Source organism: Pan troglodytes, chromosome 12 (assembly GCF_028858775.2).
Source record: "Pan troglodytes isolate AG18354 chromosome 12, NHGRI_mPanTro3-v2.0_pri, whole genome shotgun sequence".
In the NCBI taxonomy this organism is placed as follows: Eukaryota; Metazoa; Chordata; class Mammalia; order Primates; family Hominidae; genus Pan; species Pan troglodytes.
The window spans coordinates 58,783,467-58,799,633 of NC_072410.2; the positions used below are offsets into that span (position 1 = coordinate 58,783,467).

The following is a 16,167-nucleotide window of genomic DNA, read 5'->3' on the forward strand; positions in this document are numbered from 1 at the left end:
GAATTTAATAAGTTATAATTTTATAACTTAAGAAATATTATGCTCTTACTTTACATTAAATATTATACAGTAATATTTCCTCTCATGATTTTTTGTTCTCCTAGGTTATCTAGAGGTACAATATTGTTAAACACCCCAAAATCACCCCAAACTATCAATTTTTCTATAAAGTCAATGTTGATATAATGGTGTTTTAAAATATATTGTTTATATTCAAATTACCTTGCTTATTTACTTTTTTTTTTTTTTTTTTTTTTGAGGTGGAGTCTTGCTGTTACCCAGGCTGGAGTGCAGTGGCGCAATCTTGGCTCACCGCAACTTCTGCCTCCCGGGTTCAAGTGATTCTTCTACCTCAGCCTCCCGAGTAGCTAGGATTATAGGCGTGTGCCACCATGCCTGGCTAATTTTTGCATTTTTAGTAGAGATGGGGTTTCACCATGTTGGCCAGGCTGGTCTCGAACTCCTGACCTCAAGTGATCTGCCCGCCTCTGCCTCCCAAAGTGCTGAGATATAGGTGTGAGCCACTGTGCCTGGCTGCTAATATTCTTTATTTACATTTTTATTCACTTTTTGGGCACGAATCCAATCAAGCATCATGTGTTACATTTAATTATTTTGTCTCTTTAGTCAAGCCACTTAATTTTAAACCACTTAGTATAACAAAAAGAACAGGTCACGTATCATTTTACAGAAGATGTCAGACTCTAATACATACTGGTTTGAATCACCAACATGTCATAGCTTTGGTTTAAGAAGAATACAGGCTGGGCACGGTGGATTACACCTGTAATCCTATCACTTTGGGAGGCCAAGGCAAGAGGATCACTTGAGCTCAGGAGTTTGAGACCAGCTTGGGCAACATAATGAGACCTCATCTCTACAAAAAAAATTTTTAAATTAGCCAAGCATAGTGATGCACACCTGTAGTCCCAGCTACTTGGGTGGCTGAGGTGGGATGATCACCTAACCCCAGCAGGTCAAGGCTGCAGTGAGGCATGATTGTGACACTGTACTCCAGCCTGGCCAACAGAGCAAGACTCCATCTCAAAAAATGAAAAAATAAACATAAAAAAAGAATACAATCATTAGGAATTACCATGTGTAACAGTTAAAAGGGACCATTTGTGAAATTAGATATTTTTTGAGTTATCAAGTGTTAACATTGTGTTTTATGTACTAGTTAACATCCCCAGCATCTCCTGAGTACCATGTTAAATAGTGCAGAGGACTTTGGTACTTGTGTATGACATTAATTTTCCTTTATTCACATTGGAGCAATGCTAAGTCACATGTGTAAGCTCTCCAATCAGGTTCACAAAAGTTTTATAGAGTGGGATTCACTGTGCTTAATTTAGACTGCTTCTAAAATGTTGATCCTATCTATAGATAGTGACAGACACAAACTTGTATCTATAGGTGTTCAATAATAAACCATGTTTTCACTTCTTATATTCTGACCATGACCTCGTCATCACACACTTCAATTATTGCATGTCTAGATATATAGAACTCTTACATTGCATAGTGTAGAATTGGCCAACTTTTTGCCAGAAATTTTTTAAAGTACAGTAAGTCTTCAATGTTATGGATAGGTCTTGGAAACTGTGACTTTAAGTGAAACAACTTATACCAAAGCTATTTTTTTCACTCATCATTATAGTGAAACATTTCCTTCAATGTTTTTTTCAATAACATTGAAGGAAACAGTGTTATTCAAAAACCTGCTGTACGTGGTTTCACTTAAAGTTACAGTCTCCCAGAATCTATCATTCAGATTAAGTGAGGATTTACTGTAGTTATTCCACTATGTGGAATGGCTCTATGTCAGTTAGACTAAGTAGAGTTATTATTTTATGTATGTGCTATATGAAAACTGATTGATTATAGTTGTAATTTCTCATTTTCACATTTGGACCACTTAAACTAGTACTTATGTACAACATCTTTACAGATGACATGAAATATGGTACTTTTTTCTGTGAAAAAAGTTTGTGATTCTGTCAAGTATTACTTCACTGAAAAATAATGTTAATTACAAGCTGTTCATTTTTATTGAAGAATTTAAAAATAACTAAAAATTGGAAAGAACCCAGATGTCTAACAATAGAGAAATGGTAAAATAAATTATGCTTGACACATTCTTTACCATGGAATATTATATACAGCCAAGGATTTTTAATGGTAGGAGAAAATACATACATTATGATATTCAGTTAAAAATGCAAGATACGGGGCCAGGCACCATGGCTCACACCTGTAATTCCAGCACTTTGGGAGGCCGAGGCAGGCAGATCACAAGGTCAAGAGATCGAGACCATCCTGGCCAATATGGTGAAACCCTGTCTCTACTAAAAATACAAAAATTAGCTGGGCGTATTGGTGCATGTTTGTCCCAGCTACTTGGGAGGCTGAGGCAGGAGAATCACTTGAACCCGGGAGGTGGAGGTTGCAGTGAGCCAAGATGGTGCCACTGTACTCCAGCCTGGTGACGGAGCAAGACTCCGTCTTAAAAAAAAAAAAAAAAAAAAAGAAAGGCAAGATGTAGATGTACTTATATAGTGTGATCTCAGCTATGTCAAAAAAAAATTTTTTTTAACCCTTTTATCTTCCTAGAACAAGGAGAAACTTTGGGGTTTTTTGGTGGTTTTCTTTAGCTGGTCAGATTAGATGTCATTTAAATTTTTTATTCTTTTCTATTTTCCCTGAATTTTCTACAAAGAGAAGTATTACTTTTATAATCAGAAAAAGTTGTTTTGTTTTTAAATAGAATTTACCACATTACAGGAATAGACTATTTGAATTTCTTGTTTGATTTACCAGGGTTAATAATTTACTTTCCTACATTGTTGCATTTATTTCTCAAAGACAAAGGATATCCAATTCTATATGTCACTTTAGTATTACGCTTTTTTCGTTTGTTTTTTTTTTGAGGTAGAGTTTCACTCTGTCGCCAGGCTGGAGTGCAGTGGCACAATCTCAGCTCACTTCAGTCTCCGCCTCCCAGGATCAAGTGATTATCTTGCCTCAGCCACCTGAGTAGCTGGGATTATAGGTGCACGCCACCATGTCTAGCTAATTTTTGTGTTTTTAGTACAGATGGGGTTTCACCATGTTGGCCAGGATGATCTCAATCTCCTGACCTTGTGATCCACCCACCTTGGCCTCCAAAAGTGCAGGGATTTAGTATTATACTTTTTAAAAGAAATTAAAGGGTACATTTTCAGCCAGAATATTTCAATAGTATTTTTATTTTGAATGGATAAATAATAAACTATTGGGATTTATAAATTTCATATTTGAGTAATTGTTAACAACTTGAGGATCTGTTGCTGTTATTTGTATTTTTTTAGTGTGTATTTTTTCTTTCTTTTTGGTCATGGTAAAAATAAACATAAAACTTATCATCTTAACTGATTTTAAGTGCACAATTCAGTGGCATTAAGTTCATTTGCACTATTGTGCTACTGTTAACAAACATCCATCCACAGAACTCTTTTTATCTTGCAAAGCTGAAACTCTGTACCTATTACATAATAACTCTGGGCCTGGCGTGGTGGCTCACGCCTGTAATCCCAGCACTTTGGGAGGCTGAGGTGGGTGGATCACCTGAGGTCAGGAATTTGAGACCAGCCGGGCCAACATGGTGAAACCCCATCTCTACTAATAATACAAAAATCAGCTGGGCATGGTGTCTCATGCCTGTAATCCCAGCTATTCCGGAGGCTGAGGCAGGAGAATCGCTTGAACCCAGGAGGTGGAGGTTGCAGTGAGCCAAGATTGTGCCACTGCACTCCAGCTTGGGTGACAAGAGCGAAACTTTGTCTCAAAATAATAATAACAACTCTGGCCAAGGTGGGGCTGAAAGTCCCAACCCTCTAATCCTGCCTTAGTCTTTCAGGTGACCAGCCTTCATCCTGTGGCTATGTAGGGACCCTCGGCTATTTGTCATCTCTTTAGCATATGAAGACATTTTTACCACTCTGGAGATTCCAAGGGTTTAGGGAGCTGCATGCCAGGGAATGGGGACAAAGACCAAATATAGGCCTGACATAGTAGCTCATGCCTATAATCCCAACACCTTGAGAGACTGAGGCAGGAGAATCGCTTGAGACCAGAGTTTGAGACCAGTCTGGGCAACCTAGGAAGATCCTGTCTGCACACACACACAGCCACGCACACATGCACACAAGTCCTGGGCAAACCTAGCAAGATCCTGTCTAGACACACACATACACACACACACCACACACACACACGTTTCCACTTTCTCCAATCCCCTGGCAACCACCATTCTACTTTCTGTCTCTATGAGTTTGACTCATAGAGCACTCATGCTGTGCACCGATTTTTAGGTATTTCATATAAGTGGAATCATACAATATTTATCCTTTTGTGACTGGCTTATTTAATGTAGCTTAATGTCCTCAAGGTGCCATCTGTGTTGTAGCATGTTAGAATTTCCTTCCTTTTTAAGGCTGAGTAATATGAATAATATTCCATTATATGTGTATATACTACATTTTGCTTATCCATTCATTTGTCAATGGACATTTGTGTTGCCTTCACCTTTTGGCTGTTGAGAATAATAATGCCATGAACATGCATATGCAAATATCTCTCTGAGGCCCCCTTTTAGTTCTTATTTTTGTCAACCCCAGAATTGGAATTTCTGGATCATACGGTCATCCTATTTGTAATTTTCTGAGGAACCTTCACACTGTTCTCCATAGCAGCTGTACCATTTTACATTTCCACCAATAGTGCAGGGTTTCAGTTTTTCTGCATCCTTGCCAAAACTTGTTATTTTCTGGATTTTGTGAGACTAGCCATCCTAATGGGTATGAGGTGGTATTTCCCTGTAGGTTTAATTTACATTTTTCTAATGATGAGTGATGTTGAGCATCTTTTTTATGTGCTTATTGGGCATTTTTATGTCTTTTTTGGAAAAATATTTTATTTGCCTATTATTTAATGGGGTGGTTTGTTTTTGTTGTTGTTGAGTTGTAGAAGTTCTTTACATATTCTGGATATTAACCTTTTATCATATACGTGATTTGCAAATATTTTCTCCCATTCCGTAGGTTGCCTTTTTATTCTGTTAATGGTGTCTTTTGAGGCATAGAAGTTTTTCTATTTTGATGTAGTCCAATTTGTCTATTTTTTTTGTTGTCGCCTATGTTTTTCATTTCATATCCAAGAAATCAATGCCAAATCCAGTGTCCTGAAGCTTTTTCCCTGTATTTTCTTCTAAGAATTTTATATTTTTAGAGCTTATATTTAGGCCTTTCATTGACTTTAGTTTGTTTTTATAGGTGGTATAAGACAGAGGTCTACTTTCATTCTTTAGCATGTGGATATTCAGTTTTCCGAGTATCATTTGTTGAAAAGACTGACCTTTCTACATTGAATGGTCTATGCCACCCTTGTCAAAAAACATTTTACTATATATGTGAGAGTTCATTTGTGGGCTCTCTGTATTCTATATGTCACTCTTTATGCCAATACCACACTGTTATGATTACCATAGTCTTGTAAGTTTTGAAATCAGGATTATAAGACTTCTGTACTTCATTCTTTACTATTGTATTTTGACTTTTTATTAAATTCTTGTTTATTGTTAGCACCCTATAGATTAGGCTAATTTTTATAGGTAAGAAAGATAACAGCCTTTAAATGCAGCTTACCTTCTTTTCAAGGAATTCTTAGCTTTTAAATTTCATTTTGTTGTATGGATAAATAATCCTAGTCTGTCATTTCAGAATGACAATATCAGTTGTCATTATGGTTATCAATATGGCTACCAGATATTTCATTAACTCCATTCTCAAGATTGGAAAATTATATTTGGCTTAGCTGTCCTGGTGTTTTTGAAACATGAACTTGTCTATAGACTGTGTAATAGTTCAGAAAGTAAACCATGTATCTACTGTTGAAACTATTATGTATTTTAAAATCTTATTTTTTGGATACCAGTCTTCTGGCATTCTTAAGAATGGCTTTGGATTTGGAAAAAATAATCAGCAAATCTTTAAAAGTGTAGCTACGGTGAAAACAGCAAAGAAGAATCCCTAGGAGAATACCTGATATACTTTATGTGGAAAATTTTAATAACTGTATAAGTGAAGATGTTATTAAAAGGAATGAAGTATTCAAATCAAACTAGTTTAAACAATACAAGGAATGTATTGGCTCTGGGAATTAAAGAAAAGTCCAAGACTAGGAAGGGCTTCATGCATGGTTTTGTCTTGGTTCTCCAGCTTAGTTTCTCTGTTTCCAATTCAGCTTTGCCTTTCTCTTTCCTCTTGGCTTCATCAGTTCTAGGTCTGCCACATTTGCCACAATTCTATACCACCTAGAAGTTTTCTATTTTTTACTTAGAGTTTTCCTTCTTCAGTCACCAAATGAAATTCCTTTATTGATTAAGCCAAATTTAGAATTTTTCACCTGGAGTTTTTCTTCTTCAGTCATCAAATGAAAGTCCTTGGCTTTAATTGATTGAACCAGTTTAGGTCACATGTCCAGTCACTGTGATCAGGAAAATGCTGTGCACTGATTATTAGTTTAAATCTGGATTTTCTTCTCATCTCTAAGCTAAACATTAGGCAAGGAGGTTGGGAGTACACTGAGTGGGCTATTTAGAACTGATACTTGAAGCTGGAAAGTGGGCTTATTTCTACCCAAATTATATGGCTGTTGTACCATGGGAAAAGTGATGTAGAATAGATGTTGGATAGGTCTGTCATGTCTTTTTATTTTAAAAAGTTAAGAAAGAAAATTAGCAAGACAGAAGAGATAAGGAAAAAGACGCAAAACAAGATGGGGGAACTAAGTATATCAAAGATTGGACAGCAGTGAGGATTAAAGCAGCAGTAGTGGAGCAGCAAGTTTGTGACAATACAGAAGAAGCTAGTGAGCAATGAAGAAAGAAAAAAAATGCAGTATCCATAGTAGACACTTTGGTCCTAAAGCTCTTGAAGGCTCTATCTTCGGTATACTGTATGGGCTATTGACTCATTTAAAATGCTTTCAGTTCCAAATAACAGGAAACACAACTCAGAGGGTCTCAAACAGTTAAGAGGATTTATTAGCTCATACAACTAAAAAAAATACACAGAGGTAGGTCAGCCTTAAGGTCTTTCATAAAGAGGTTGTTGGTGTCATCAAGCTTTGGCTTTATTTCTTTGCAATTCTCTTTTCTATGTACCTTACTAATAATTAAGCTCAGATTGTGGCGGTTCCATGTACTAATTGGACTAGCTTAGATCCTTTTGTTGATTTTGGAGACCCGAAGTTAGAGTCTGCTTCCCTAGAACCATGTAGATTCCAAAAAAACTAACCAAGCGTTTTGAGAAAGGGAGAAACAATTGTAAGACTGCAACTGTGAATGTTAAAATAGGCAAGCAGTCCTTTATTTCTTAATTGTCCATAAAGACATTAGTTTACATAAATTTACTCTTCATTTGCCTAGCTTTCAGTATTTACTGAGCACCTCCTATTTGCCAGGCACTATTCTAGGCATTAGGATTACAGTGTCATGGAATGGAGCTGACATTCTAATAGAAGGAGACCTAGAATAAACAAAGATAATTGTACATAATGATAAATGGTTTATTTTGTTTTTTGTTTTTATTTTTTTACAAAAACTGGATAATGGGATAGAGTTGCTGGGTGGAGAGTCAGGGAAGGCCTCTGAGGAAGTGACCACTGGAGCCAGAACCTCAGTGATGAGAAGGAAATATGTGCAAAGATCAAGGTGAGAAGCATTCCGGATAGAGGAAACAGCAGAGGCACTGAGGTGGGAACAATCCTGGAATGAGGGAAGAGTAGAAAGAGAAGTAGAATGTCTGGAGAGTAGTGAATAAGTGAGAGAAGATACGAGAAAAGGAGAAACAGAGGTAGGGGCTAGGCATGGTAAGTAACACAGATTCCTTTTCTTTTAGACAGGCATATCAATGTATATGATTCTCTGATGGGCAAGTTATGTTTAGTGTAACCTTTTTAAGAGGTCAGAGAAATATGCAACATATTTTAGGGAGATTTCCATTTTAAAAATTAGTTAAAATATAGGAAGTTTATTTCTAAGCTTTAGTGAACCCATTTCTCCTAGCCAGTTCTTTTTCACATCACTTTTCCTATGTAATAAAAGATCGGTAGAAATTCTGATATACATGACTTTGACTCATTTATGATTATAGATGTCCAAAATTACATGCACAGAATTCTCTTTTGGGAACTTCAGGTAAGAGATATTTTACGTCCCTTAAAAGTGTGTCCTATTTTCTTGTAGGCAACATTAAATATCATTCACAGTGTTGTTCTCTCAGTTCTTGACAAAAACCAAAGGACTAGAGAATTGGAAGAGATTTCACAACAGAAGAATGCTGCAAAAGATAATTCACTGGACACAGAGGTGGCTTATTTAATCCATGAAGGCATGTTTATAAGTGATGCATTCGGTGAGGGTGAGCTAACACCTATAGCAGTTGACACTACCTCTCAAAGAAATGCATCTCCAAATAGTGAGCCCTGCAGCAGTGATTCTGTATCCGAGCCAGAATGTACTACTGATTCTTCATCCAGCAAAGAGCACACATCATCATCTGCTATTCCAGGAGGTGCGGATATTATGTGAGTATAGTGGCTACTGCCAAATTGACAAGATTTTGAGTCATCTTATTAATGGATTCAGTAAGATTGATTATTCAGTTTATTGAAAAACCATGTAAATTTTAGAATTTAACAAAAATATATTAATTTTATGAAACGTATCTCTATAAAAATGTATGAGAAGTAAGGAGGTGAGCATTGGAAGTAATTGAAAATTATAGAGTTTTAAGTTTGCAAAAGAACTTTAAAGACCTTTTTATTAAATGCCCTCATTTCAGTGATAAGGTAATTGATGCCCAGAGAGCTTAGATGACTTGCTTACAGTGACTAGTGGCAGAACATATACTGGAACCCAGGTCAGTTTTTGCTTTGGTCATTTTTCTTTCTTCTGTGTCACCTTTGTGATTTATATGTTGTGAAGATCTGTTTGATTTATAACTTTTGGTTTTTCAAAGACATGAATTTCCAAATGGATCACATCTTCTCTTAAACCTTACTTTAAAAACTTCTTATTTTGAAATAATTTCAAATTTACAGAAAAGTTACCATAATAGAATAAAAAACTCTCATATAACCTTCATCCAGATTCCCCAGGTGTTAATACTTTACCACATTGCACTCTGCCTCCCTCCCTCTCTTTTTCTCTTTCTGTCTCCTTTTGTCTTTATCTCTTATGTTAATATTTTTTCTGAATCCTTTGACAGTAGGTTACAGACATGATGCACTATTATCCCTGGATACCTGGTGTATATTTCCTAAACACAAGAACACTCCTATATAACCTTAGTATACTGATTAAATATAAGGAAGCATTGATACAATAAATTATTAATATTACCGTCTGATCCACGGATCCCATTTAAACAAAGTTTACCAATTGACCCAGTAATCTCTGTTATCAAAAAAATAGAACCAATAAAATATTTCTGGTCCAAGAATAGTTTGGATTTAGTTATTGTTAAGAATAAGAATATTTTTATTATCTTTATATAAATCAACTCAGTACTTTATTATTACTTCTTTTTCTGTTTTTTTTTTTTTAATTTAAGTTCTGGGTTACATGTGCAGAAAGTGCAGTTTTGTTACATAGGTATACATGTGCCATGGTGGTTTGTTGCACCCATCAGCCCATCACCTACATTAGGTATTTCTCCTAATGTTATCCCTCCCCTAGCCCTCCACCCCTCACAGGCCCTGGTGTGTGATGTTCCCCTCCCTGTGTCCACGTGTTCTCATTGTTCAGCTCCCACTTATGAGTGAGAACATGCAGTGTTTGGTTTTCTGATCTTGTGATAGTTTGCTGAGAATGATGGTTTCTAGCTTCATCCATGTCCCTGCAAAGGACATGAACTCATCCTTTTTTATGGCTGCATAGTATTCCATGGTGTATATGTGCCACATTATCTTAATCCAGTCTATCATCGATGAACCTTTGGGTTGGTTCCAAGTCTTTGCTATTGTGAATAGTGCCACAGTAAACATACGTGTGCATGTGTCTTCATCGTAGAATCATTTATAATCCTTTGGGTATATGCCCAGTAATGGGATGTCTGGGTCAAATGGTATTTCTAGTTCTAGATCCTTGAGGAATCGCCACACTGTCTTCCACAATGGTTGAACTAATTAACACTCCCACCAACAGTGTAAATGCATTTCTATTTCTCCACATCCTCTCCAGCATCTGTTGTTTCCTGATTTTGTAGTGATCGCCATTCTAACTGGAGTGAGATGGTATCTCACTGTGGTTTTGATTTGCATTTCTCTAATGACCAGTGATGATGAGCATTTTTTCATATGTCTTTTGGCCACATAAATGTCCTCTTTTGAGAAGTGTCTGTTCATATCCTTTGCCCACTTTTTGATGGGGTTGTTTGCTTTTTTCTTGTAAATTTGTTTAAGTTCTTTGTAGATTTTGGATATTAGCCCTTTGTCAGATGAGTAGATTGCAAAAATTTTCACCCATTCTGTAGGTTGCCTGTTCACTCTGATGATAGTTTCTTTTGCTGTGCAGAAGCTCTTCTGTTTAGTTAGATCCCATTTGTCAATTTTGGCTTTTGTTGCCATTGCTTTTGGTGTTTTAGACATGAAGTCTTTGCCCATGCCTATGTCCTGAATGGTAATAGCCCAGGTTTTCTTCTAGGAGTTTTATGGTCCTAGGTCTTACGTTTAAGTCTTTGATCCATCTTGAGTTGATTTTTGTATATGGTGTAAGGAAGGGGTCCAGTTTCAGTTTTCTGCATATAGCTAGCCAGTTTTCCCAACACCATTTATCAAATAGGGAATCTTTTCCCCATTGCTTGTATGTGTCAGGTTTGTCAAAGATCAGATGGTTGTAGATGTGTAGTATTATTTCTGAGGCCTCTGTTCTGTTCCATTGGTCTATATATCTGTTTTGGTACCGGTATCATGTTGTTTTGATTATTGTAGCCTTGTAGTATAGTTTGATGTCAGGTAGCATGATGCCTCCAGCTTTGTTCTTCTTGCCCAGGATTGTCTTGGCTATGCGGGCTCTTTTTTGGTTCCATTAGTAGTTTTTTTCATTTCTGTGAAGAAAGTCAGTGGTAGCTTGATGGGGATGGCATTGAATCTATAAATTACTTTTGGCAGTAAGGCCATTTTCACAATATTGATTCTTCTTATCCATGAGCATGGAATGTTTTTCCATTTGTTTGTGTCCTCTCTTATTTCCTTGAGCAGTGGTTTGTAGTTCTCCTTGAAGAGGTCCTTCACATCCCTTGTAAGTTGGATTCCTAGGTATTTTATTCTCTTTGTAGCAATTGTGAATGGGAGTTTGCTCATGATTTGGCTCTCTGTTTGTCTGTTATTGGTGTATAGAAATGCTTGTGATTTTTGCACATTGATTTTGTATCCTGAGACTTTGCTGATGTTGCTTATCAGCTTAAGGAGATTTTGGGCTGAGATGATGGGGTTTTCTAAATATACAATCATGTCATCTACAAACAGAGACAATTTGACTTCCTCTTTTCCACATTGAATACCCTTTATTTTTTTCTCTTGCCTGATTGCCCTGGCCAGAACTTCCAATACTATATTGAATAGGAGTGGTGAGAAAGGGCATCTGTGTCTTGTGCCGGTTTTCAAAGTGAATGCTTCTAGTTTTTGCCCAGTCAGTATCATATTGGCTGTGGGTTTGTCATAAATAGCTCTTATTATTTTGAGATATGTTCCATCAATACCTAGTTTATTGAGAGTTTTTAGCATGAAAGGCTGCTGAATTTTTTCAAAGGCCTTTTGTGCATCTATTGAGATAATCATGTGGTTTTTGTCATTGGTTCTGCTTATGTGATGGATTACATTTATTGATTTATGAATGTCGAACCAGCCTTGCATCCCAGGGATGAAGCTGACTTGATCTTGGTGGATAAGCTTTTTGATGTGCTGCTGGATTCGGTTTGCTGGTATTTTGTTGAGGATTTTCTCATCAATGTTCATCAGGGATATTGGCCTAAAATTCTCTTTTTTTGTTGTGTCTCTTCCAGGCTTTGGTATCAGGATAATGCTGGCCTCATAAAATGAGTTAGGGTGGATTCCTATTTTCTATTGATTGGAATAGTTTCAGAAGGAATGGTACTAGCTCTTCCTCGTACCTCTGGTAGAATTCAGCTGTGAATCTGTCTGGTCCTGAACTTTTTTTGGTTGGTAGGCTATTAATTATTGCCTCAATTTCAGAACCTGTTACTGGTCTATTCAGAGATTCAACTTCTTCCTGGTTTAGTCTTGGGAGGGTGCATATGTCGAAGAATTTATCCATTTCTTCTAGATTTTCTAGTTTATTTGTGTAGAGGTGTTTATAGTATTCTCTGATGGTAGTTTGTATTTCTGTGGGGTCAGTGGTGATATCCCCTTTATCATTTTTTATTGTGTCTATTTGATTTTTCTCTCTCTTCTTATTAGTCTTGCTAGATCAATTTTGTTGATCTTTTCAAAAAACCAGCTCCTGGATTCATTGATTTTTTTTTTTTGAAGGGTTTTTTATGTCTCTATGTCCTTCAGTTCTGCTCTGATCTTAGTTATTTCTTGCCTTCTGCTAGCTTTTGAATGTGTTTGCTCTTGCTTCTCTAGTTCTTTTAATTGTGATGTTAGGGTGTTGATTTTAGATCTCTCCTGCTTTCTCTTGTGGGCATTTAGTGGTATAAATTTCCCTCTACACACTGCTTTAAATGTGTCCCAGAGATTCTGGTACGTTGTGTCTTTGTTCTCATTGGTTTCAAAGAACATCTTTGTTTCTGCCTTCATTTTGTTATTTACCCAGTAGTCATTCAGGAGCAGGTTGTTCAGTTTCCAGGTAGTTGAGTGGTTTTGATTGAGATTCTTAATCCTGAGTTCTAATTTGATTGCAGTGTGGTCTGAGAGACAGTTTGTTGTGATTTCTGTTCTTTTACATTTGCTGAGGAGTGCTTTACTTCGAGTTATGTGGTAAATTTTAGAATAAGTGTGATGTGGTGCTGAGAAGAATATATATTCTGTTGATTTGGGGTGGAGAGTTCTGCAGATGTCTATTAGGTCCGTTTGGTCCAGAGCTGATTTCAAGTCCTGGATATCCTTGTTAATTTTCTGTCGTGTTGATCTAATATTGACAGTGGGGTATTAACATCTCCCATTATTATTGTGCGGGAGTGTGTAAGGTCTCTAAGGACTTGCTTTATGAATCTGGGTGCTCCTGTATTGGGTGTATATATATTTAGGATAGTTAGTTCTTCTTGTTGAATTGATCCCTTTACCATTATATAATGGTCTTCTTTGTCTCTTTTGATTTTTGTTGGTTTAAAAGTCTGTTTCATCAGAGACCAAGATTGCAACGCCTGCTTTTTTTTTTTTTTTTTTTTTTTGCTTTCCATTTGCTTGGTAGATCTTCCTCCATCCCTTTATTTTGAGCCTATGTGTGTCTTTGCATGTGAGATGGGTCTCCTAAATGTAGCACACTGATGGGTCTTGACTCTTTATCCAGTTTGCCAGTCTGTGTCTTTTAATTGGGGCATTTAGCCCATTTACATTTAAGGTTAATATTGTTATGTGTGAATTTGATCCTGTCATTATGATGCTAGCTGGTTATTTCGCCGGTAATTGATGCAGTTTCTTCCTAGCATTGATGGTCTTTACAATTTGGCATGTTTTTGCAGTGTCTGGTACCAGTTGTTCCTTTCCATGTTTAGTGCTTCCTTCAGGAGCTCTTGTAAGGTAGGCCTGGTGGTGACAAAAATCTCTCAGCATTTGCTTGTCTGTAAAGGCTTTTATTTCTCCTTCACTTATGAAGCTTAGTTTGGCTGGATATGAAATTCTGGGTTGAAAATTCTTTAAGAATGTTGAATCTTGACCCCCACTCTCTTCTGGCTTGTAGGATTTCTGCAGAGACATCCACTGTTAGTCTGATGGGCTTCCCTTTGTGGGTAACCTGACCTTTCTCTCTGGCTGCCCTTAACATTTTTTCCTTCATTTCAACCTTGGTGAATCCGACAATTATGTGTCTTGGGGTTGTTCTTCTCAAGAAGTATCTTTATGGTGTTCTCTGTATTTCCTGAATGTGAATGTTGGCCTGCCTTTGCTAGGTTGGGGAAGTTCTCCTGGATAGTATCCTGAAGAGTGTTTTCTAACTTGGTTCCACTCTTCCCATCACTTTCAGGTACACCAATCAAACGTAGATTTGGTCTTTTCACATAGTCCCATATTTCTTGGAGGCTTTGTTCATTTCTTTTCACTCTTTTTTCTCTAATCTTGTCTTCTCGCTTTATTTCACTAATTTGATCTTCAGTCACTGATACCCTTTCTTCCACTTGATTGAATCGGCTATTGAAGCTTGTGTATGCTTCACAAAGTTCTTGTACTGTGGTTTTCAGCTCCATCAGGTCATTTAAGCTTTTCTCTAGACTGGTTATTCTAGTTAGCCACTCATCTAATCTTCTTTCAAGGTTTTTAGCTCCCTTGCAATGGGCTAGAACATGCTCCTTTAGCTCAGAGAAGTTTGTTATTACCGACCTTCTGAAGCCTACTTCTGTCAGCTCGTCAAACTCATTCTCCGTCCAGTTTTGTTCCCTTGCTGGTGAGGATTTGTGTTCCTTTGGAGAAGAGGTATTCTGGCTTTTGGAGTCTTCAGCATTTCTACTCTGGTTTCTCCCCATCTTTTTGGTTTTACCTACCTTTGGTCTTTGATGTTGGTGACCTGTCTATGGGATTTTGGTGTGGATATTCTTTTTGTTGATGTTGATGCTATTCCTTTGTTTGTTAATTTTCCTTCCAGCAGTCACATCCCTCAACTGCAGGTGTGTTGGAGTTTGCTGGAGGTCCACTCCAGACCCTGTTTGTCTGGGTATCACCAGCAGAGGCTCCAGAACAGCAAATATTGCTGCCTGATCCTTCCTTTGCAAGCTTTGTCACAGAGGGGCACCCACCTGTATGAGGTGTCTGTTGGCCCCTACTGGGAGGTGTCTCCCAGTCAGGCTGCACGGGGGTCAGGGATCCACTTGAGGAGGCAGTCTGTCCGTTATCAGAGCTCGAACACTGTGCTGGGAGAACCACAGCTCTCTTCAGAGCTCTCAGGCAGGGATGTTTAAGTCTGGAGAAGCTGTCTGCTGCCTTTTGTTCAGCTATGCCCTCCCCAGGGAGGTGGAATCCAGAGAGGCAGTAGACGTTGCTGAGCTGCGGTGCGCTCTGCCCAGTTTGAGCTTCCCTGCTGCTTTGTTTACACTCTGAGCGTAGAACTGCCTACTCAAGCCTCAGCAATGGCAGACGCCTCTCCCCCCACCAAGCTCTCACATCCCAGGTGGATCTCAGACTCCTGTGCTACCAGTGAGCAAGGCCCCATGGGTGTGGGACCCACCGCGCCAGGCACGGGAGGGGATCTCCTGGTCTGCCTGTTGCAAAGACTGTAGGAAAAGCACAGTATTTGGGCAGGAGTGTACCACTTCTCCAGGTGCAGTTACTCACAGCTTCCCTTGGCTAGGAAAGGGAAATCCCTCGACCCCTTGCGCTTCCCAGGTGAGGTGACGCCCCGCCCTGCTTCAGTGCACCCTCCATGGGCTGCACCCACTGTCCATTCAGTCCCAATGAGATGAACCAGGTACCTCAGTTGGAAATGCAGAGATCACCCGTCTTCTGCGTCGATCTCGCTGGGAGCTGTAGACAAGAGGTTCCTATTCAGCCATCTTGGGAGCGACTGGTCAACTCAGTACTTTATGTAAATCAACTTATGGTCCTGGAGCTTATAAAGGTCACAGTTACAGCATAAAGTCAGCTATAACACTGCTCTTCAGTACAAACAAACCAAACCCTGAGCTATATATTAATAAAGTTTCTTCTGTGTTCAGGCTGATATTTTCACATTTACTAGTTAGGGTGCAGTCTAAAACTGCTATAAAAAGAGATGTAAAAACTCTGTAGCTTAAACAATGTAAAATTTTGTTTCTCTCATGTAACATTTCAGATGTAGGAGATAGTCAGCTGAGAAGACAGTTCTACCATTCTCATGTGTAGTTTTCATCTGTGTCTAAGGTGGCTGTTCTGGCTTTTAGCATTTCATTTTCATCCGTAGCAGCAGGAAGGAGA

At 38.1% G+C, this 16,167-nt stretch overlaps 1 protein-coding gene across 9 annotated transcripts in view; it reads left to right on the forward strand.

Annotated features, from left to right (window-relative positions):
* VPS54 (VPS54 subunit of GARP complex) overlaps window positions 1–16,167 on the forward strand; it is a 127,187-nt gene that overhangs the window by 76,930 nt on the left and 34,090 nt on the right. For all 9 annotated transcript variants that reach the window (XR_010149485.1, XR_010149486.1, XM_001165146.8 and 6 more), the window contains one exon: window positions 8,288–8,628. Coding sequence is in view for 7 of the 9 variants with exons in the window: in XM_001165146.8 (XP_001165146.3) it covers window positions 8,288–8,628 (341 nt within the window). In the remaining 2 variants the exon portion in view is untranslated. The remainder of the gene's footprint in view (window positions 1–8,287; window positions 8,629–16,167) is intronic.